Raw genomic sequence first — 22,150 nt, forward strand, 5'->3', positions numbered from 1 at the left:
CTAATGAGTTCAACTTATAAGAAGGTAGGTTTCAGTTGAACCTGAGGAGAAATGTATTGCTGTAAAGAACAGTATGACAATGGAAACAATTACTGAGAGGAATGGTGGGCTCCCCATCATTGGAGGTCTTCAAATAGAGGTTGGAAAGTCAGCTAGTGGAGGTGCTTTGAATTCCCTGCTTCATGCAGGAGGTTGGAACAGATGTACATAAGAAGTGTCTGTTAGATCAGGCCAGTGGCCCATCTAGTCCAGCATCCAGTCCTACCTGTGACAACCAGGTGCCTATTGGGAGCCTGCAAACAGGACCTGAGCACAACAGTACTCTCCCCTCCTGTGGTTTTCAGCAGCTGGAATTCAGAAGTGTACTGCCTTAGTAGAACATACCCCTCAACTTTAGTAACCGATGATAGCCATGGATGGCCTATAAGGCTTCCTCCAGATCTATGAGTCTGTGTCTCCAGCTTTAAAAGTTTAGGTAACTGGTGGGGGGTGTCTCTGCCTTAGACTTGAATAGCCTCTTGTCAGTCAATGTAGACAATGCTGAGCTAGTCATATAAGATAGCTTCCTACATTCACTGAGGATACTGCCCTACATTCAAGTAAATATAGAATATTTTGTGCTGGATGCATCACAGCATGAAAATTCCACCCCATATGGTAGGGTTCAGATACGTTGCTTTTAAAAAAGCTTCTGTCAGGTATCGATTCAGCTGCCTGCATGTCACAAGAGGACTAGATTTGTGGTTGAAATGGCCTTTGATCATTTCTGAATTTATGGGGATAAAGTGTGTAAAATAAAAAGCAATTAAATAAATGAGAGTATCTCTGATTTAGAAATTAGCTATTAAGAGTTCTCATTTGGAATGTCAATGGGATAGCCCACGCATGTTTCTTTTTAGTCAGTCATGTGGTTTATTTCATTGAATTTGGGTTTCAACACATGAACATGTTAAAAATATATTTTTTTCTTAAAAAAGAAGAAGCTGACTTCACTTTTATCCATTTTTATAAAGTATATTTTGCATCCTCTTAACCAGCCAAAGCTTGATTTCCACAGCTGAGGGTCACTGAGTGTTTCATATCTGAAGATTAAATGGTGCAGACTCTTCTGGACCATTAACTGGAGAGCAAGAAGAGAGTGTTTGCAGATTGTAACCATTACGTGCATCTCATAATGCTATGCACTAGAGAAGATGCCACCACACGAGGGAAAAGAGAAAGAAAAGAAAGACAATATGGTTTCAAAACCCCAAAGCAGCACAGCGATTCTGTTTTTCTTCTCCCATCACCAATTCCTTGTTTCCACAGAAACATTGAATTAATGCACTTATCATTGTTCACAAGATGCTTGGCCCAAAGGGCATTGTGACCCATACCACACATGCAGTGAATGTAACATATTTGTGTGTGCAGGTAAGTGATGAGATAGGCAGGGAATTCTCTCTCTCTCTCTCTCTCTCTCTCTCACACACACACACACACCCTGATACACTGAAGGTTCAGTTTGGTTCACACACTCAGAGGAATGTGGTAAGCTGTCTTATACTGAGTCAGACCATTGGAGCATCTAGCTCAGTATTGTCTACACTGAATGATGACTGGCCCCCAGACTTTCAGACTGAGTACATTCCCTGGCTTTTTGGAGACAGGGATTGAACCCAGGACCTTCTGCATGCAGAGCAGATGCTCTGTCACCAAGCCACACACTGGATCTCTCACATGGTGGCTCTGTTTGTAAAGCAGCTTTCCTCAGTCCATGTTTTCCTACAAATGCTTGCTATAAAGGCAGAATTCGTCAGTGAAAAGGGAATTGGAACATAATGTGTGTGTATAAAGTTTGCTTACAAAGAAGAGGAAGAGGAAGAGGACGAAGAAGAAGAAGAAGAAGAAGAAGAAGAAGAAGAAGAAGAAGAAGAAGAATGCTATGGAATTTTCCAGGCATATTTGTCCCTTGTGAAGGAGTGAATTATGTCAAACATTAGGAGGACAGCCAAAGTGATTTTTTTCCCCACATGGGCAGCCTTTACAGTTTGGGGATGGGTTAAAAAAGAGTTAAATTTCTCTAGTGTTATGTAGTCAGTTGTTCTTAATATGGTAGACATGATAGAGGTTCCTAAGTAAGGACCCTGTTAAACTAAAGACAAATTAGTGTGCGGGGATATGTGTTTTAGGGATATTCTAAATTTGGTATCAGAGAAATACAAGAATTTCATTTCCCCTCTGTCATAACTTTTGTTTCTGGGTCCTGAGCACCAATTTGCCAGGACACTTCCAGATGACCTACTTATTGAGCATTCATCCCAGTGTGTTTGATGGAGGGTTAGATAACATTGGCTATTTATTCTCATTCATTAGGCAGTACTGAAATTTACTTAAATATACTTTCTCCAAAACTCTGGGATTGGAGAATCCAGATAAGATTATTCCCTCTGATCACAAGCTTTACTAGCAATGCAAAAAAAAGAGCCCCCACTCCACCCTGATATTTTCGTTCTTTGGCAAGCTACAGACATTAATTTCACTTTTAGCAGAGGTGTTTGCAGTATTTTTTATTTTTTCTGAAGCACCCTGAAGTACTTTGAAGGGGTGGGGTTCTCACTTCAGTATGGGGCAATTTGCACTGATCCCACTTCACTTCATATAGACCCACTGAATCACCCCAATTTGGTTCCAGGTTTAGGATCCATTTGAATCTGTAGCATACTCCTCAAAGACAGCCTTTGGCTGCAGTTGTTAAACACTGCAGTGCTGCTTATAGTCAAAGAAACTTGTGTCTTAAAAATGCAGAAATGATCAGATCATAGTGCTAGCCAGCTGTGCATCAATCACTAATTTCATGAAAGAGGTAAGAGATGTGGGGCATTATGATAGGAGACAATCAAGGAACTTTTTAAGCTATCCAGGCCAGAGCAATTTGGCTGTAAGACAAAGCAATAAATAATGAGAGTAAAGGTCTGAAATTCATGCCCAGCTATTTCCTCCTCCTCCAGCTACTGCCTTGAGGGATGAACTTTACATTGTCTGCATTTTAAAGAGATACTATCAAGTCATATCTGACCACCCAAACCCCCCCCCCCCCGGTTTATCTTCTAATGTGCCCTTATTGAAAACAGTTGCAATATATGAAGACTTTCCTTCTAGGCTTCATATTCTGAAGTGTGTTTTTTTTTAAGCCACACAGTTCTTAACTCAGATGAGGAGGGAGGGAATATATCCTTAAAGAACCACTTTAAAAAGAAATCAGATTGAAAATATTTGTTGGAAATGCAAATGGGTCCTGTCTCCAAAAGCTATTCTTAGAATCTCAGAAGGCGGAGAGCCAATTCACGCTTTCCGCGACAGGCATGTATTCTTTGTGCACATTGGTCTTTGCAGCAACAAATATCATAAAACATGAAGGAGAGAAGGCCATGTGTCTCCAAACGCTGTGGGATGTGCAGTGAGCATGTGGCAGCTCCCTAGTGTCTCTGTGAGTGTTTGTTTCAGACTCTGAATTTAGATATTTGCCTTTCCTTCCCCACTCCACAGCAAACACAGCTGTTGGTTCTTATCCTACATGCTAATGGCGAACTAATTTTCTCAGTGTGGACCTTCATGAAGCCAAAATGAAAGAACTTGGTGGTTTGCAGATGTCAAGAAAACCACCACCACTGAGTCTCTCTCTCTCTCTCTCTCTCTCTCTCTCTCTCTCTCTCTCTGTGTGTGTGTGTGTGTATAAGGAGAGTGTCCTAAGGGAGGTGGAAACCCCAAAAGAGTCGAGTGAGGACTAAGTATGCTCAGTAGCTCTTGCATTCTGCCTCAATTCACACTCACACCATAAATGTAAAACACATTTATAGCACTTTAACATACATGTCCCCTGCAAATATTCCTGGGAATTGTAGTTTACCCTTCAAAGAGCTACAGTTCCCAACATCCTTAACAAACTACAGTTCCCAGGATTATTTGGAGAGTGAGCAGTGTGTTCTAAATGTATGGCATGGATTTACTGTTAGAGAGCAGAAAATAATAATAATAGAAAAGAGGGGAATGGAATGTTGGACACAACCGTCTGACTAGAACACTGAACAAGAGCTCTCAGCCCTGCAACATTTTGTTGCAGATCCCACAGGTACTGTACTAAAACACCACCATAGTACTAAAGTGGAATTCCAGGACAGGCACAGACAGTGATGCCTATGGAGCATATTGTGGCCACTGTGTCTCATACGCAGCAAAGAAAATGCAATCCATCAGTTAAAAGTTAGTGACATATAAAAGATAGATTGTAGTTTTAGCTTCCATGAAAGAGACTGGCAACTCCCTACGGTGCTGTGATAGCTATTTAGCATTTTTATTGGGATTAGCCAACAACCAAGACTCCTGTGTAAAGTTCTGCGTGGCTGGAATGGGAAATGCAATAAAAATTGAGGCCAGAGGTGTTCCGAAGGAGCTGTCCATGGTTCTTAATTCTGAGAGCTTTCAAATGTTGAGAAGGGACTAGTGCGAGCCTTGGAAATGGAACCCAGAGTGAAGTTTTCTTAAGATGATGGGTTGGAACATGCAGACATAGTGGACATTATTCTAAGTTTCCCCCATTCAGTTCTCTGAGACAAAGTAGAATGTGTGTCAGAGGAAAGATGGCTGGGAGAGTCAGAACATCCAAATTCTTCAGGAAAATAAGGTTTGATGGACACAGGGGACTTGTTAATTTCCTTTATCCTCATGATGATTCCCTAGAAGACAGACCTTCATTTTCTCCAACATACAATGGACGGTTGCAATTTATTCCCATTGGCAGACTTAGGTTTGTGTACTAATTTTTGTTGGGGGCAAAAGTTGCCCTTCCTCATGTATAAAGGAAGTTTTTACTAAGGCAGTAAACCTGAGACTGGGCTTTACAGCTTTAAACTGCAGGTAGGAGTTTACATAATGGGATGATCCTGAAATGTCTACATAGAGAACTATATGTTTTTCCGGTTTCTTGTTGTTGGGCAAGTTCAGTGGTGGAGTGTCTGCTTTGTATGAAGAAGCTCCCAGGTTCAATCTCCAGTAGTGTTGGGGGAGAGACCCCTGTCTGAAATGCTGGTAAGGGACCACTAGTCAGTGTAGACAATGTTGAGCTAAATGGACCAATGGCCAGATTTAATATAAGGTAGCTTCATAGAAAGGTATCCCAAGAGGACTTTAGATATATATACTTGTCCACCCCATCACCCAGTTCCCCCATCACAATAATGAGCATTTCTGCTAGTTAATGATAGTGCAGGGAATGCAGAAGTATATGTTCCAATAGCAATGTTGATCTTGGCAGCAGTTCAACTATGGAGTGCTTTATGATACATATTTTAGGCTATAAATAGTAAAGAACAAAGATAGTGCAAATACGAAAGGAAACACGATTGTGTCATATTACCAAATATACGGTAATTTCTGCTGGCTTTAACAGAGAAATAATCAGCATAAGACTGATCCACACAAAACAGACTGGAAGGAAATTCTGGCCTTTGCAAGGACCAGATTTTAACATACTTGACACCCCAGACTCAGCTAGCAGCTTCCATTTTAACAAGTAGATATCAACATAAATGCCAGCAGATATATTTTGAATATTCTGGAGAAAGCAAGCATTCTTATTGTAGAGGCTGCTTCACACATTACTTTTTGAGTGGATGCAGTGCATCTTTGTGTTAAAAAACACAAAACAACAATCCAGATCAACACATTTTACAATGCATTTTCCAGTGTACGTGGGTTGGAAGGCTAATATACATGAAACCATATAGATATTACAAATTACAAATGAAGGGCTGCAGTGAAGACTAGTCCATTTGGGTGACTGGGACACTGCCCCACCTACCTCATTCTCCCCTCAGCCAGTAGTCCCAGACTTCCAGTCTGTTAAAGACTATTTACAGAAATATTGCAAAATTAAGGAATTTTAGAAGGATGTTGGATAGAAACTAATAGGTTTTTAGCTGTAATGCTTTAAGAGATATGAAAAAAAAAAGGTTAACAATTGGGTAAAAGTTTAATGGTAAGGATTTGCTGAACTAACAAACTGAACTGGAATACAAAGAAGGGAGGTATGAGGAGGTCCGGGGAAATAAGTGTAAGGAAGATAGGCTATGGAAAATTAATGTGTTTTTAACTGTTTTATTTTGTATGTTTTTCTTTATTTTTTACTGTTTTGTTATATCTTAAAAACTTTATACTTTTTTTTATGTATTCTGTATTTTCATGTATTTTTTGAAACTTTAATAAATATCATTTTTAAAAAAATGAAACCATATAGATATTACAAATTACAAATGAAGGGCTGCAGTGAAGACTAGTCCATTTGGGTGACTGGGACACTGCCCCACCTACCTCATTCTCCCCTCAGCCAGTAGTCCCAGACTTCCAGTCCCAGGGTTGGCAGTGACTGTCACCCTCCTTTTTAATCCCTTGGAGAACTCAGCAGGGCTCATTCAAATTTGTTGGCTCTGCCTGTTATTGGCTGTGGCTCCCTCTACTGTTGGGCTCCCTGTCTTCATCTTTGCTGCCCCAATGGGCAATGCCCACCACAGAAGGGCCGTACCGGATGAAGGTGAAGGTCTGTCTTTTATAGCACCCTGTTTCCCATAGCGGTGAACCATACGCTTCTAGGAAACAAGACAAGTCTGAAGGAAATAGTCCTCTGCCCCCACCCCTGTTAGCAGCTGTTACTCAGTTGCACACTGCCTGTAAACGTGAAGATCCCTTGTAACAACTATGACTAATAGCCATTGATAGCCATTTCCTTGTCCTTGGTGAATTGCTCTAATCAAGCCATGCAGGTCAGTGGCCTCTATCTTATTATAGTAAGTTTCATACCTTAATTCAGTCTCCATTGTTACATCAACAATCTGGGACTTTTACATGAGATGTGGCCATGAAGGGAGTGTGTGTCCATACTGCTAGGAGTGGACTGAACTGATGAGATATTACCATCAGATGAAATCTGTGGTGGACACCACACCATTGTGATACATTGTTGAGAAACCATCATGCAGTGGCTGTGTTCTGCTTCTTCCATGCAATAAAGGTGAGGTGTTGTAACACAGTGGCACTCACTCCCACCTCTCTTATGAGGAAAACTAGGAAAAACCAACATGGCACCTTCCAGATATTGTTGGACTATGACTCCCATCATCCTAGGCTATTGGTCGTGCTAGCTGGGGGTGATGGGAGTTGGAGTCCCACCCTAAACAGATAAAGAGGCACACCAAACTTAGGTTAATTAGAAAGCTACCTCTACCTAACTGATTAGTCATTAATTGTATTTATTTATGGAATTTAAATCCCACCTTTCCTCCAAGGAGCTCAAGATGGTATTAATGGTTGTCTTCCTCCCCATTTTATCCTCACAACAAACATGTGAGGTAGGTTAAGTGGAGGTCACCCAGTGAGTTTTGTGGCTTGGCAGGGATTTGAACCCTGGCCTCCAAGGTCCTAGTCCAACACTGGCTGTCATTACTGACAAACAGGGCTGACTGGTTCCCAATGTGGCTAGCTGGACAGAAGCTAGGGAGGCCAATGATAGGACGAGTCAACTAACTCTAGTTTTGTCCCTATCCTTCTTCCTGATACGTTCTAATAAGGCAAAACTGAAACTAAGGAGGAGAAATTTAATGCAGGCAGGCAGGGCTGCTTAAGGGCAGATTGAGATTGGGAGGGCACCACCCCATTTGCCACAATGGACCAGCCTCTATTGCTCCCAAGGCAGGAGGTGCTTAAGAGCTGTAGGAAATAATCTGCGGATAGGTAAGTACCGTTAGAAAGACCTCTCATCTGTCTAGGCAAGAGACTAAATTTATACCTTCCTCTTATCTCTCTTTAAAAGCCTGGGCAAATGATTAGGCCACCAGGCAAGACAGATCCACAGTTCTAATTCAAGGCTTTTATTAAAAGATTCAAGATAAAGGGCATGTGAGAAACTGGAGGCTGCCTTAAATGAAAATGAACAGTATTTTCCAACCTGTCTGTGCACCTACAATTATCTACAGGAATTTCTGTATGAAAGCATAGCACTGCTCTTTACACCAATGACACAGGTTCTTTCTGGGGAGGAATCTTCCCTATGAAAAATGAAGACAGAGGTATCCACAGATAACTCCTTTTTGTGGTATGTTCTAGAGCAGCTATAATTTAGAGATGGGGGGAAATGAAGAATTGAATCAAAAAGGGTCCTAGGAATTACTATCTCCTGCATACATGCAGGGTGGTAGCACCTTCCTTAAGTCTGTGACAGTAGGTTTATGAGTCGGGAACCTGTTGCCCTCCAGATGTTGTTTGACTACAGCTCCCATCTTCACTCAACCATTGGCCATGCTGGCAGGGGCTGATGGGAGCTTGAGCCCAAAAACATCTGGAGGGCAACAGGTCCTCCTGTCTTTTAGGATTTAGACCTGAATAGATTTGTTTTTTCTGTTCCTGCCAGATGGGATTAGCAAAGGGGGAAAATACTGTGTATGTATGAAGGGAGTAGTTGGGATACGTCTTCCACACTTCTCTGTGGTGGAGCAGAGCACTTCTGAAGATATATCCTTATGTCACACAAAACCTCACAGGTCATTTTGACAGGTCAGGTGGAGGGTTTTTTGTTTGTTTTGTTTGTTTTCATTTACACATGCAGTTTGGAATCAATGCGAGTAAAAGACACAGAACTTTGATAAGCAGCAACTGCAAACTCGTACTTCTTCTGCCTGTATGATTTGAAATCAAATCATGTGGGGAAAGTTGTGATGCTTTGCAGGTGCTGCTGATCAGGTTGTTGGGGTGCCTTCAAACCCCGCGTTTGGAATGGAGATGTGCCATTGCCTGCCCAACAACTGACATCCATCGTATCAGGTGTGAAACAGGTAGGTATGATTTGGAGGAAGCAACTTTATGGGCCATTTGAGGACCCCTGCTGGACTTAATTAGGACAGTGGGTCAGAAATTGCCCGTAACAGTCTTAAAGGGACAGAAGAGTTGGAGCATTGCCACCTGTCACAGGTGTAGATTACCTGTGGAAGCTCTAACCTTGGCTTCCAGGATTCTTTTGCAATGCTGACACTTCAGCTTTACTCAGCGATCCTATTTTTTAGAATTTCTTCTGTTTCCTTTTTATCAAGGTGTATCCAGAAGTTTACTGCAGGATTATCAGGGCTCAGAGAGGCATCCTAAGAAACAATTGGCCTCAGAGAAGCATACGACTGAAAGCGTTTCAGCCTGACTGTTTGTCAGTATAGTTCCTTTGAGTCTCGGGTTTACTACTGAATTATTCAGTATTGATTCAATGAATGAAAAATGAAACAGGCTTTTGTCACTTTCAAACCCCCATGTATTTATGTTTGCAACTTTCGTCGCTTGTCCCAAACCATAAATTGTAAATGCAAAGCATAAACTAAATATTCTAGGTTTTTTTTTAAAAAGAAAAAAACAACCCAGAAAGTGACTGCCTATTAAAGTGGGTCCAATGCCATTTAACACATCACCAATTATGCGTGTTATATATTTACCATGGGCTCCATAATGCTAGCAAATGAGAACTGCAGTAACATGCCTACACATTTTATTGCTGTGTGGAGTCACCTAACATCTCTGCTCTATTTCGTCGGAGCTTTTGTGCATTCTGTTGTTGTCTCCAATGGAAAGAACAGTGACATTTGATGCACTGCCGACTGCTTCACACATCTGCCACAGAGTTGTAAATGCATGCAGAGGAGACTACAAACATATACCAGTTCTACTTCAAGGGGGGGGGGAGTTCTCTCTAACTCATCAAGTCCGCAGGGAAAAGCAATAGAAAGTGTCACAAGACAGATCATTCCGCAGCTGAATTAGGTTGCCAGTCATTGGGAAGCCCATTGCTGCTGTCATCATAGACTTTCTTAAAGCTGAAGGGGAGGGGAAAAAACACTTTGGAAGATAATCTTAGCTTTTCCTCTTATGTAGCTATTGCCGTATGTGATGGAAAGCAAACTGAATTGTGGGATATAAAAATAAGTGGCAATGGTTCTTCCAAAGAAGGATGCATTTTTTTTACAAAGGCTGCTTTAAACCTAGAATTCTCTTTACCACAGGCCTTATAGAAATATTTCTGACTTCAATAAGACTTGCACCTGAAGGCAGGGGGTAGCCAACATGTCTTCCCAATGTTGTTGGACAACAACGCCCATCAGCCAGAGTCAAAATGACTAATGGCTATGGATAATGAGAGCTGTAGACCACCATCTGGAGGGTACCACATAGGCTACATCTGTCCTAAGAGTAAATGGGTCTGCAGGCTTAGTATTTGTAACTTTAGTAATGACTGGTGCAAGGGTCAGGGACCTTTTTATTCTGTTGAGGGCTGCCTATCATTGAGGGTAATCTGTTGCAGGCTGCATGCCAGCAGTAGGGAGGGCAGAAGTGGCACTCACTTGCGGTCAGAAGTGGCACAGCCCCAAGAACTCTATACTCTGAAATTGCCTGTACAGCTTAGCAGTTAAAAAGTAGTGTGTGTATAAATAATCTTTAATCAGCTGCCAAGAGAACTGAAGAGAAAATGCACTATTCAAATATTATTTCCATACTGTCTGACATATTCTGAGGGAGGTGATAAGCAGTATCTTGAAATCTGCACCTTAAAATAAGATGTGTTGGTGACTGACCACATGAATAGTTTTATGCACCAGAAAGAGAAGGAGGAAGATTCAGTTCTAACATGTGAACTGATAGCTGGATTATGGATGCACTTCCATGTGGCTAGCCATTTGTGTGTTTGGCTCTCATCCTTGCACACTCCTCAGAAATTCAACCATGTTTTTCCCACTACAAATCAAAGAAGTAAGAGTGCAAGTGTGTCTGCAAGGCTCTGGGCTGCTTGCTTGTGTAAACGAATGTGCAGTGTGTAGGGGAAAGGGGTGGGGTATGCTGCATAACATTGCTAAGGTCTGTTTTATGTCTTCTGGCAGCTATGAAAAAGGCAGAAGAAGGATGAGGTTCCACAGGAACTGCATAAAGCTCCTGAAATATGAACATTCCATAGAAATGATTTCTAGGAGGTAACTCTAGCACCATTCGTGCATTTATTACTTAAACTGTGAAGGGTTCCATGGAAACACACTGGACCATCACTGGTGGCAATGAATGGCATTCAAGTTTTGCTCAGAGTAGAACCACTTAATGGGCCTAACTTAGACATGTTCCTTAATTCCAATGTGTCTACTCTGAGTAAAACTTAGTCGAACGCCACCCATTATCTCCCAGGCCATGTATGATCAGCTCTGTATAAAGGGAGCCATTTAAATATACACACCCTGGGCAATCAGGGTAATCCTAGCCAATTAGAGTTCTTTTTTCTATGCAGACACAAAGAATGTTGTCCCTTTCAGAATGAACCAATAACACATTGGCTGGGGCTTGCGCCTAGTATGCACCTTTTCATTGAAGAAGTGCGGCTAGCTTTGCGTGTTCCCACATGCTTCTTCTCATGTTGAGTACCCATGGACACTGAACAACTAAATAGGGCTTACATGACATGCTGATTGACCATGCTAAGAAGCCATTCTTTGTTAAATTATCATATTTTCCCCGGTAGACTAATCTAGTGTGTGATTTTCTATGTGTGTGATAACAAAGCTATGACATAAATAATAGAATAGCTGCACAGTTATATAAGAAGTATGTGTAGCCACAATGAAATAGTTTCTGTCCCTTCATTATTTACAAATGCCTGCTTTGAGGCATACATACCTAAAAACAAAAACAAAACCCCACATTCTTCTTTTGTGTTTTGTTTAAGGAAATGGTGTTTGAAAGCTGCATCTGGTGTCAATTCCAATGGGTTCCATGTTTGACATAATTTGTTTATAGGGATAAAGGATTGTGAGATGTTAAATGCCTCCTGCAAGGTGCAGCTGAATGCCCTCAGCAGCCAATTAAGTGCATTATACTCTTCTTAGGAGGCAATGCTTTTCAGATAGCTGACAGAGGGTTTAAAATAGACAGTAGAAATTGAATGCAAGATGGGTTTAGTGTGTGTTGTCTTCACCTTTATTTTATGTGTAAATATGAAGCTGTGTGTGTTTATATCCTCATATTCAATTCTCCAGTTTGCAAAGACCAATAGCTGTTGTTTTTTAATGTATACCTATAGCACAAGTCAAAAATGATTTAAAAAAATAGGATTACAGGTTAGAAGCCGCTTTTTAATGAATGTTTAGTTTATAAATCATTTGCTTTCAACCATCTGCAAGCAGCCTTGCCATCCATGTAGTGTGTAAGCTACTGGGCACCTGACAATCTCTCTAGTGCTGTCTAGACAAATGTGGAGCAAGAGAGGGAAGTTATTGACACTCTGATAGGTTACGTACAGCTGGCAGGCTGCATTTGGGTAGACCCCGTACACATCAGGTCTTGAGAAAGAAGGACAACAGTTTGGTGAAGATATGAGGAACGCATGGCCCTCCGGACGTTGTTGGACTACAACTTCCAACCACCCACCCAGCATGGGAAATGGATAGGGATGATTGTATCTGGAGTCCAATAACATCTTACCTATCTCACAGAAACAGGAACTGTTCATATGCAGTGCTTCTACATTTCCAGTTTTATTGGTCCTCATCCAGCCCACCACTGCATCCAGGCAAAGGTCCAGAACTCACACAGTCTCACGTGACTCAGAAATAGAGATAGGTGACATCAGCATACTGGTGAGACTCATCCCTAAAACTCCCAACCACTTCATACAGATATTAAATAGCATTTAGGATAATATAGCAACCTGTGTCACAACATAACACAAGTGCCAAGGGGCTGAGAGACACTCTCCCAATATTGTTCTCTGAACCTGACCCCATAAATGCTATTGGAATCACTGTAGAACAGTGCCCACAATGCTCATCACACAGAAGTGGTCCAAATATCAAGGCTAAGAAAAATCACTATGAGATGAAGAAGTAATGAAATCTCACCCCAACTCCTCTTCTGATAAATGTCCTCAGAAATGTGGTGGGATCACACCATAACAAAGCCCTACCCATAATAAAGTAGGGACATGGAAATCACTAGCCCAAATTCACAGAGAAGCAGAAGTCTTGATAACCCCAGGATATGGTTTGAGACCTTGCTGAAACATAGCTGACCTGACTTTGGCCATCACCTGGATGGGACAATCCTGCATCTGCCACCTACAGTTTCCATAGATGGAACAAAACAGTGATATAAATGTATGAAGCAAACAAATAGCACCTGAAAGCAAGCCTATGGATAGCTGGGAGCGGCAGCAGGGTTATTATCATATATGGCGATAAAATTCCTTTAGACTCAATGTTTTCTCTCTCATAAATTATATGGACAAGGTTGCAAGACAAGAGCATAAGAAATTAACTTCCTGGATGATAATAGTTACAAGATTATTATATTCTAAGAAGTGGGGATTAAAAAATACCAATAGTAGCAGCATGGAGAAAGGCGGAGGGGAATGGGGACTTGGCTTTAATTGCAAAACTGGCATACTTTCTAAGAATAAAAAATGTGCTTTTTAAAAGCATATTGGAATACATTTATTGAATTCCACAGGGATAATTTGTTACTTCCTCAAGCAAAAGGTGGTTTTACAAGTTATAAGATATTACAATCTCACACGATCCAAATCAATTCAGATATATGCATTTTATATAGCTATAGATTTATTTGCAGTTAAAATTAAGTATCTTACTTTTTTTCTTCTGTTTCTTTGTGCATGGGTATTTTGTAGTTCTATTTTGCTGAATATGCCAGTGTAAATAATAAAAATAACAATATATTATGAAAAACACTTAGAGAAGAACCTGCACTCAGTAAAACCTCACTTTTTCCCCCTCAAGAAATTTCACACATTCTTCTCATATAGTTTCCTCTCTTTCTTTCTTTCTTTCTTTCTTTCTTTCTTTCTTTCTCTCTCTCTCTCTCTCTCTCTCTCTCTCTCTCTCTCACACACACACACACACACACAAACCCCTAGCAAATTTTATAAAACCACAGACAATAAGTACAATGAAATTATCCGTTTGGGAACAGATCCAGCACCCCGTTCCTCTGAAGGAAGTTTTATTTTCTTCCATCTGTTCTGCAGAGTGCTAAAACTAAAAAGACGTCCCAGCATTTTTTATTTTTTTAAAAAAGATGCAGTAACACTGGGAAACAAGTGCTTTTCAAAATACTTCCAGGAAAATGGGCATGTCTGTTTGGTTTTATGTTCCCTCTTTCTTCCCTTTTTGTATTTACTAATGCATTTGAATAATGGGGGAAATTAAAGGGGAGACAGACTGCTTTAATGAGGCCATCATGCATAGTTTCTCGTGATTTAACATGGTAGTGAATAAAAGCTCGCTGAATTTTCTCTCTCCATTCCTCTCGCCTCTAGTTGTACCAAAGAAACCGGCACACAGATGGTGCATAAGATCACACATCCTTCTGATAGCCCTGCAGTAACAGGATGAAGTCAAGACATGAGTGGCTGGCTGCCGTAACTCAAAATCTGCTTTCTTTGTCAGTTTAAGTGCTTGATGGAGATACGCTTTTTCCTCGTTTAAATCCATTTGGGAATATTGTGTAGCAGAAAGTGGGGTTTTTTTTTAAGACCTGCAGAGCATGTTGCTAAAACACTTGCATGCCACTGATAGAAAGCAGATTTTTTTTTACCAGCTCCCGTAAACAAATTGAGGGGAAATCCTCCCCCATTATAAATTTGACAGGATGCTGGTTGAATGTTTCATTAAATCATTAAGATGATTTAATGAGAGTGGGCTCTTCCCACAAATTCCTGATGCATGTGCATAAGGGGGAATCTTCAAAACTAGGCAGGCTGGATGTCATTTACTTATTCTTCATTTTACTTTCCTTGATGCATGTGTTGCAGCTATATCTTTAAATGAACTCAGCCTCCATGCTCGTCAATCGGCAACATGGTATGTGCATTTATGTAAATTAATTAATATATACAAATGATAAGTAGGCAGCATGAACAGGGGTAATCCTAGATCAGGATAAGATGAGGATTGGGGATAAATCAGCAAGCTTTCATTCACCACCACATTAAATCACAAGCTACTCTGCATTATGTCATTGTTAAAGCATTCAGTCTCATTTTAATTTCTGCCATTATTCAAATGCATTAGTAAATTCAGGGGGTGAGGGAGGGATAAAAACAACAGATGTATCCATTTTATCTTGTGTTTTTGGGTAACACGGAAGCTCTGCCGAAGTGCTGCATATAAATATTTTAAATAAAATACACAAATAGGATCTGATACAGTCCCATGATTTTCCTTCAAATTCTGATTACCCCCCAGAATAGGACCAGAAAGCATGGATTCATAATTAAGATCACCTGGAAAATTATATATCTACTCTCTTCTTTCCGCTCTCTCAGACACTAGAACACAGATGGTCAACATAGTGCATTTCAGATGTTGTTGGGTTACAGCTCTTGTCAACCTCAGCTGAATTGGCCAGTGATCGGGGATTGTGGGAGTTATAGTCCAATAGCACCTTGAGAGCACCACCTTGGCTATTTTGTAGTACAGTCAGCATGTGTGTGATACCCAGAAGCCCTGGGAATGAAAATGGGCTACAAGTGGAAGAAGAAGAAGAAGAGGAGGAGGAGGACGAGGACGAGGAGGAGGTGGACAAGGACAAGAAAGAGGAGGAGGAGGAAGGGTCATTTGTCTCTCAGAAGCCTTGTGCAGCAGTTCTTCTGAAACTGCCCTCATATCACTTTCCTCACAGATTATGGTTTTACAAATTACGCCTTCTTGTTTCCAAGAGGAAATGCTGCATTATAATACTTCAATTGTTCTGCTTCTTCCCCTAAATATTGTATTGGGCAAAGAGCATATCTGACACAGCTTTGGATTCTTCCCTTTAATTTCCACCTATTACAGATGCACCATTGTGCATTGATAAAACTCTGGGGAGGGGGAAAGTACATCTCGATAAAGCCTTTCAAAAGAGTTGGCTTGAAAGCAAGTGAACTTACCAGAGGTCCTCAAAATCCTGTCAGGATAGCGGCTAACACTTCTAATTCTCTTGGTGAACACAGAAAATAAAGATGTACGGGAGGAGTCTTGCAATTAACAAAAATAAAAGCATTTAAAATAATATAATGAGCTAAGGAAAGTCAGATAGGTGCAGTTTCATTTTGCTCTTTGCTTATGACATTAGACCACAAAGTACTACAGGATGCCTATGATGTTATTTTGTATGGCAGCCACAGTGAGGTCATTCTATAAATACACACCTGCTATTGCATGCTGCCACTATTATAATACTTTCTTGACATTTGTGTGGTTTTGTTCTGTTTGGAAAATTGTACCTTGCATTAGAGTTCCATTTGAAAGTTCCAATTTAAATAATTTGTGCACCCATAATCAGGGGTGCACGAAGTGGGGGTGGAGGGGGCAGGTCACCCTGGGTGCCACTCGGGGGAGACAAGATGGCTCCTGCCTCCCCCCAGCTGTAGAGCAGCCAAGGGTGCGCACAGTCAGTATGGGCGCCGCTCATGCAGCGTCCATATGGGCTGCTGCTCTCGCGCACCGTCCATACGGGCTGCCTCTCATACGGTGACTGTACAGGCTGCCACACGTGCACACTCCGTACAGGATACCGCTCACACAGCAGCCTGTATGGCCGCAGCGTGAGAGTGGCATCCCATACGGAGTGCGTACGGTTGCCGCGCATGTGTACTCCATATGGGACACTGCACATGCGCAGTCCGTACAGACGTAGCGCGTGCATCACTGGGCTGTTCGCCCCGCCCCTCAGCGTCCCACCCCAGGTGCCCGAGAGGGTTCCTCTGCCACTGCCCATAATATTAGGAACCCATGACTACGATAGGGGCCATACTGATTTATTTTGTCTTCTGGGATGACTTGCCAAATTCATCAGTTGCTGTTTTTAGTGGCCTAATATTTTACAGGATAAATATATGCATGCTTACTCAGAAGTAAGTGCCATTAAATTCAATACAGTTTGCACTCAAGTATGTATGCATATGTCACAAACAGTACAGCCAAATATTCTGCTAAACAAAATGTGTATGGTATCAAGGGGTTATGGCAACAAACTAGAATCAGAAGTATTTAGTAACATGTTGTTCTTTTAATTACTACATTTAGAGCTGGCAGATAGGCATTAGTGATCTTACGGCCATGACAGAGCCTTATTATCTTTCAGAGCAGTTTCAGTTTTTAGGAATGGCAAACACTGCATATTATATTTCTGCAAAGCAGCTTGCCCTCAGTGCTTGGTTGTTGTTTTTTAAGTATACTTGCATTGCTGACTGTAGACAACAATTATTCCACAAAAGTCATAGCACAGCACCAAGGCAAGCATACTTAGGCTTTAATTGTTTGTTTAGGAGTAGGCCCTCCTGAACTCAGCATCACAGAAGTTCAAGTACAACCAGAGTCGCTCTTGCTCTTTCAGACTGCAGGTTGGGCCCCTTTAACTGAAGAGGCACATTTCAGTAAAGGAACAGCTTACAATTCAAATAGAGCTGCTGCTTCTATATAAGGCTCAGTCTAAGGGCCTTTCTGCACAACCATTCATAGTTGTATAGTTGCTGTTTGATTTGACTTTTTGTGAGTGAATTTGTAGCTGACTGAGTGCACCTTCAGTCATATATCACTGTTATTAGAAAGTGAGTTAGTTTTCTACACTAATAGTTTAATGTGCCCAAATTGAGAAAAGTCCTGTGGCCGTAGTCACAACCCTTAAATACTCATATGTTCCTCCAGCCAGTAAATTTCAGAATTATCCACATACACATGGGGATAGCCCTTGCATCACTTTTTGTATTTATTGCCAATTATTCTGAAATTCTAATCTTGTGGGACTGTAGGGGTTAAGTAGAAAACCTGCAGTATATGTCTTATCTGAGCTGAGGTGAACCTGGTCATTGTGATGAAATTTCGACCGCAGCAAATGATTGCTGTGATGGACAGTACCTTGACTCTGTACCATTGTTTCTACGTGCCATATCTCTCCTCTGAACTGATCTCATAAACTGACAGTGCATATCTATCAGAAGGAAGGGGCCCAAAACAGACATCTCCCAAACCATGCCCACCAACCCCAAACCACTCCACATAGAAACCAGGATTATGCTTGTATCCATGTCACAGAAATGGCAATATTGAGGATCCAATACTGAGATCTTTTATAAATGCTGGGGGTTTTTGTAGCTTTGAGCTTATTACTATAGAATAGTAGCTGAATAATGACATCATGATGTGGCAGCATGTCAAAAAAATCAGGAAAAAATCCCAGCAACTATGCCACCATAAATGGTAAGTGTGAAAAGCTCCTAAGGCTAACTGTTGATGAAGCAACATCAGAGTTTTGCTGTCTTATGACAGAGGATTCAAGTATAAAGCTGCAAATAAAACATTTTGAATGTGCTGTAAAGTGCAATATACTATTGTGACACTACATGGCAACTATATCAAATTCAATGCATTTTTTTTTAAAAAAAAGTATTTGCACACTGTTTTTTGACCCAGAAGCTGTCTGCGGACAAACGCCAGCTCCCTCGGCCTATAGAGAGAGATGAGTGCGCAACCCCAGAGTCGTTCGTGACTGGACCTAACGGTCAGGGGTGCCTTTACTTTTAGATTCCACTATAGTCTGGGCTTGGCATAGGATCTGGCTTTGGAGGAGATCACTGCTTGCCTCAAAACAGGGATGTTGCCACACTCACTATGGCTTCCCCAATTGTTTGGAACCACCCATATGACCCAACAAGGTCCTGTTTGTCCCTAATTTCAGCTGGTCTGTCATCACATAGATTAATATGACTAGCTACATAGCTTGTGAGCTGCCCCACCTCCCGTTAGCTGAGATCAACTATGTTGCAAATACAGGAAAGAAGTAGTAAATGGAATTAAAATAATGATACCCAAACAGCATCAGAAAAAAAGAACTATGACAGCAAAGGGATGGATAGTCTCCCAGGTAAAAATGACTTTTCACAAAATGTTTCTCACTCTATCCCTAAATTACCAAATGTGTGAATGTGTGTTTTATTTGCTAGTGCAGCCCTGCCACTAATTATATCAGACAACGCAATGGCACGTTGCTGGTCCCTTTTTTCTTTATCTCTGCAATATGACCCAGTTTAGATGTGGTGGAAATGACTTAGAATCATAGAATCTTAGAGTTGGAATGGATCCCAAGGGTCATCTAGTCCAATCCCCTGCAATGCAGGAATCTCAGCTAAAGCATCCATGACAGATGGCCACCCAACCTCTGCTTAAAAACCTCCAAGGAAAGAGAGTCCCCCACCTCTCGTGGGAGTCTGATCCACTGCCAAACAGCTCTTACTGTCAGAAAATTTTTTCCAAATGTTTAGTCAGAATTTCCTTTCTTGCAACTTGAAGCCATTGGTTTGAGTTCTACCCTCCAGAGCAAAAGAAAACAGGCATGTTCCCTCCTCTATGTGACACCCCTTAAGATATTTGAAGATGTCTATCATATCTCCTCTTTTCCAGGCTAAACATACCCAACTCCTTCAAGCACTCCTAATAAGGCTTAGTTTCCAAACCCTTGATCATCTTGGTTTGCCCTCCTCTGCACACGTTCCAGCTTGTCAACATCCTTGTTAAATTGTGGTGCCCAGAATTGGACACAGTATCCCAAGTGTGGTCTGACTAAGGCAGAATAGAGTGGTACTATTAGTACTATGATCTGGACACTATACTTCTGTTGATGAAGCCTAGAATAATATGAGCTTTTTTTTGCTGCTGCATCACACTGGTGACTCATGCTGAGCTTGTGGTCCACCAAGACCCCTACATCCTTTTCACATGTACTGCTAGTAAGCCAGGTGTCCCCCATTCTATATTTGTGCATCTGGTTCTTCCTGCCTAAGTGCAGAACCTTACATTTGTCCCTATTGAAATTTATTTTGTTAGCTTGTTCCCAGTTCTCCAATCAGTTAAGGTCATTTTGAATTCTGATTCTGTCTTCTGCAGCATTAGCTACCCCTCCCAGTTTGGTGTCATCTGCAGATTTGATGAGCATCCCCTCAATTCCTTCATCTACTTATAAAGATATTGAACAACAACAGGCCCAGGACAGAACCCTGCAGCACCCCACTTGTCACTTTTTTTCAGGATGACGAGGAACCATTATTGAGAACTCTTTGGGTTTGGTCAGTCAACCAGCTACAAATCCACCTAACAGTTACCTCATTCAACCCACATTTTACCGGATTCTTTGCAAGAATATCATGGGGGACTTTGTCAAAAGCCTTTCTGAAATCAAGATAGACTATGTCCACAGCATTTCCCTGATCCACCAAGTTTTAATTTCATCCCCAAAAAAGAAAAGAAATCAGATTGGTCTAGCATGACTTATTTTTGAAATACCCATGCTGGGTCTTAGTAATCACAGCATCTTTTTCTAAATGTTCACAGTCCGACTGTTGAATTATCTGTCCTAGGATCTTCCCTGATATCAATATCAAGCTCACCGGTCGGTAGCTACCTGACTTCTTGGCACATAAAGATGCAAGACCTAATGTTTACACTGATCAGACTGTTTCTGTTGTGGTTACTAAGGCTTTCTGATAACTTAAGTAGTTGATAGTTTCTCTATGTTGTGATTGACAATAGTGTTCTGCCTAACTCTTTATTAATTTTACTCTTTTTCATTTTGTCCTTGGATTCCATGGGAACGTTACAATCTGTTTCCATATCATTAGCAATGAAAACAGAAGATTTATATTATTACAGGCAGTATTAAATTGCTATTCTGACACTGAAATCTATTTATTTCGCATGGGTGGAGGGATTCTACTACCACTTAATATTATCAGAAGATACCTCCTTTTACATTTGGACCTTCTTACCCAGTTCCCTGCCTTAATCCATTTGATCTCTCAGCTCCGATCCTGGCTCAGAAACAACATAACTCTCCTCTGTACCTGCACCAATATTCTACTTCAGTTCAATCCTTCTGGGGGTGGGAGCTTTACTTTCATCATCAGCCCAGTATATTGTGTGGAACCCAAATTCCTCCCCCATCTGCTCTGGCTAGGGACAACATTTCTAAAATTTTGCCAAACCCTTCAGAAACCTATTTCTCTTTTCATCTATGCTGAACATCCCTGCTGATGACACCTGAAGGAGGTTACCTCATCGTCCTGCAAGTTGGGACTGACCCAGTGCACCTTCTGTTTTCTGGGTGCTGTGGTGCTGATTGCTCAATATAGATATATGCATATGATAGCAGTACTTATGGAGAGTGGGCAACATTCACTGTAATCTTGCCCATGACAACAAGGCCAAATCATGCACTTTCAGCTCCTTGCCCTCATGTAGTATTGCAACAACAACTAATAACAATGATAATGGTTACATTGCCACTATTATACAATGAGCATAGCCCTTACTAAATACAGAAAGCTTGTCAGATGCCAGATAATATGCTAAACCAGCAGTATCATGTCAAGTTATTCATAGATCATTGGATTAGGTAGCCAGTTTGATAGCAGAATCCAAAGAAATGAACATTTGCCATCAGTCTTTTTGAAGTTATATGAAAATTGACTTACCCGGCCAACTAATATAGGTTCTGGTCCAGAAAACTCCTCCAGGACAAACATTTGATTCCACACCCAGCCCCTCTTGGAACGGTTCAACACTCTTTGTTCTTCACTTAGCTCATTTAGTCCTCTGCTGGATCCACTCAGTAATACGTGAGAATGATTCATTGGAGCCATGTACATAGATGGGAATGCAGTAATCCATAATATTACTAATGGAGCCCACGTATCCATAAACATTTCTGTTAGTCTTTCTGGCATCATTCCACACGTTAAGCAAATCAGCACCAACAATGAAACAATTATTTTGCTTTCTTCCAGATCATAGTCATCCGATTCATCATGCGGCAAAGAAGATTTACTTACAGCTCCGTCATGAGTCTAGAGCACAGTAAACATAAATAGGAATTGCCTTGATGGCAGAAAGAAGTCTAGGCTTTCTTGCCTTCAGAGATTCCTGAAAAATTAAAAGGAAAATCAAGTTAGCAAGGAACTAGCTAGTAATGTGTGTTGTCCCTCATAACAAAAATTAAGGAGCAAGAGCTTTCTTTATTGCATGAAAGTATAATCCACTCTTATGTGTTCCTCACACAT

General features: G+C 41.1%; 1 protein-coding gene and 1 long non-coding RNA gene across 6 annotated transcripts in view; one reads left to right on the forward strand and one right to left on the reverse strand.

Annotated features, from left to right (window-relative positions):
- The window catches only part of CDH8 (cadherin 8), a 236,779-nt gene that overhangs the window by 195,027 nt on the left and 19,602 nt on the right, over window positions 1–22,150 (reverse strand). For all 5 annotated transcript variants that reach the window (XM_081016514.1, XM_081016515.1, XM_081016513.1 and 2 more), the window contains exon 2: window positions 21,566–22,013. In XM_081016514.1, coding sequence (XP_080872640.1) covers window positions 21,566–21,820 — 255 coding nt within the window. In that variant the 5' untranslated portion in view covers window positions 21,821–22,013. The remainder of the gene's footprint in view (window positions 1–21,565; window positions 22,014–22,150) is intronic.
- Window positions 6,893–9,276, forward strand: LOC308482991. Its single transcript, XR_013989538.1, has 3 exons — window positions 6,893–7,045; window positions 8,756–8,861; window positions 9,117–9,276. It is a non-coding gene; the product is annotated as an uncharacterized lncRNA (long non-coding RNA).

This window comes from Podarcis pityusensis (genome assembly GCF_964106645.2).
Source record: "Podarcis pityusensis genome assembly, chromosome: 8".
Taxonomy (NCBI): domain Eukaryota; kingdom Metazoa; phylum Chordata; class Lepidosauria; order Squamata; family Lacertidae; genus Podarcis; species Podarcis pityusensis.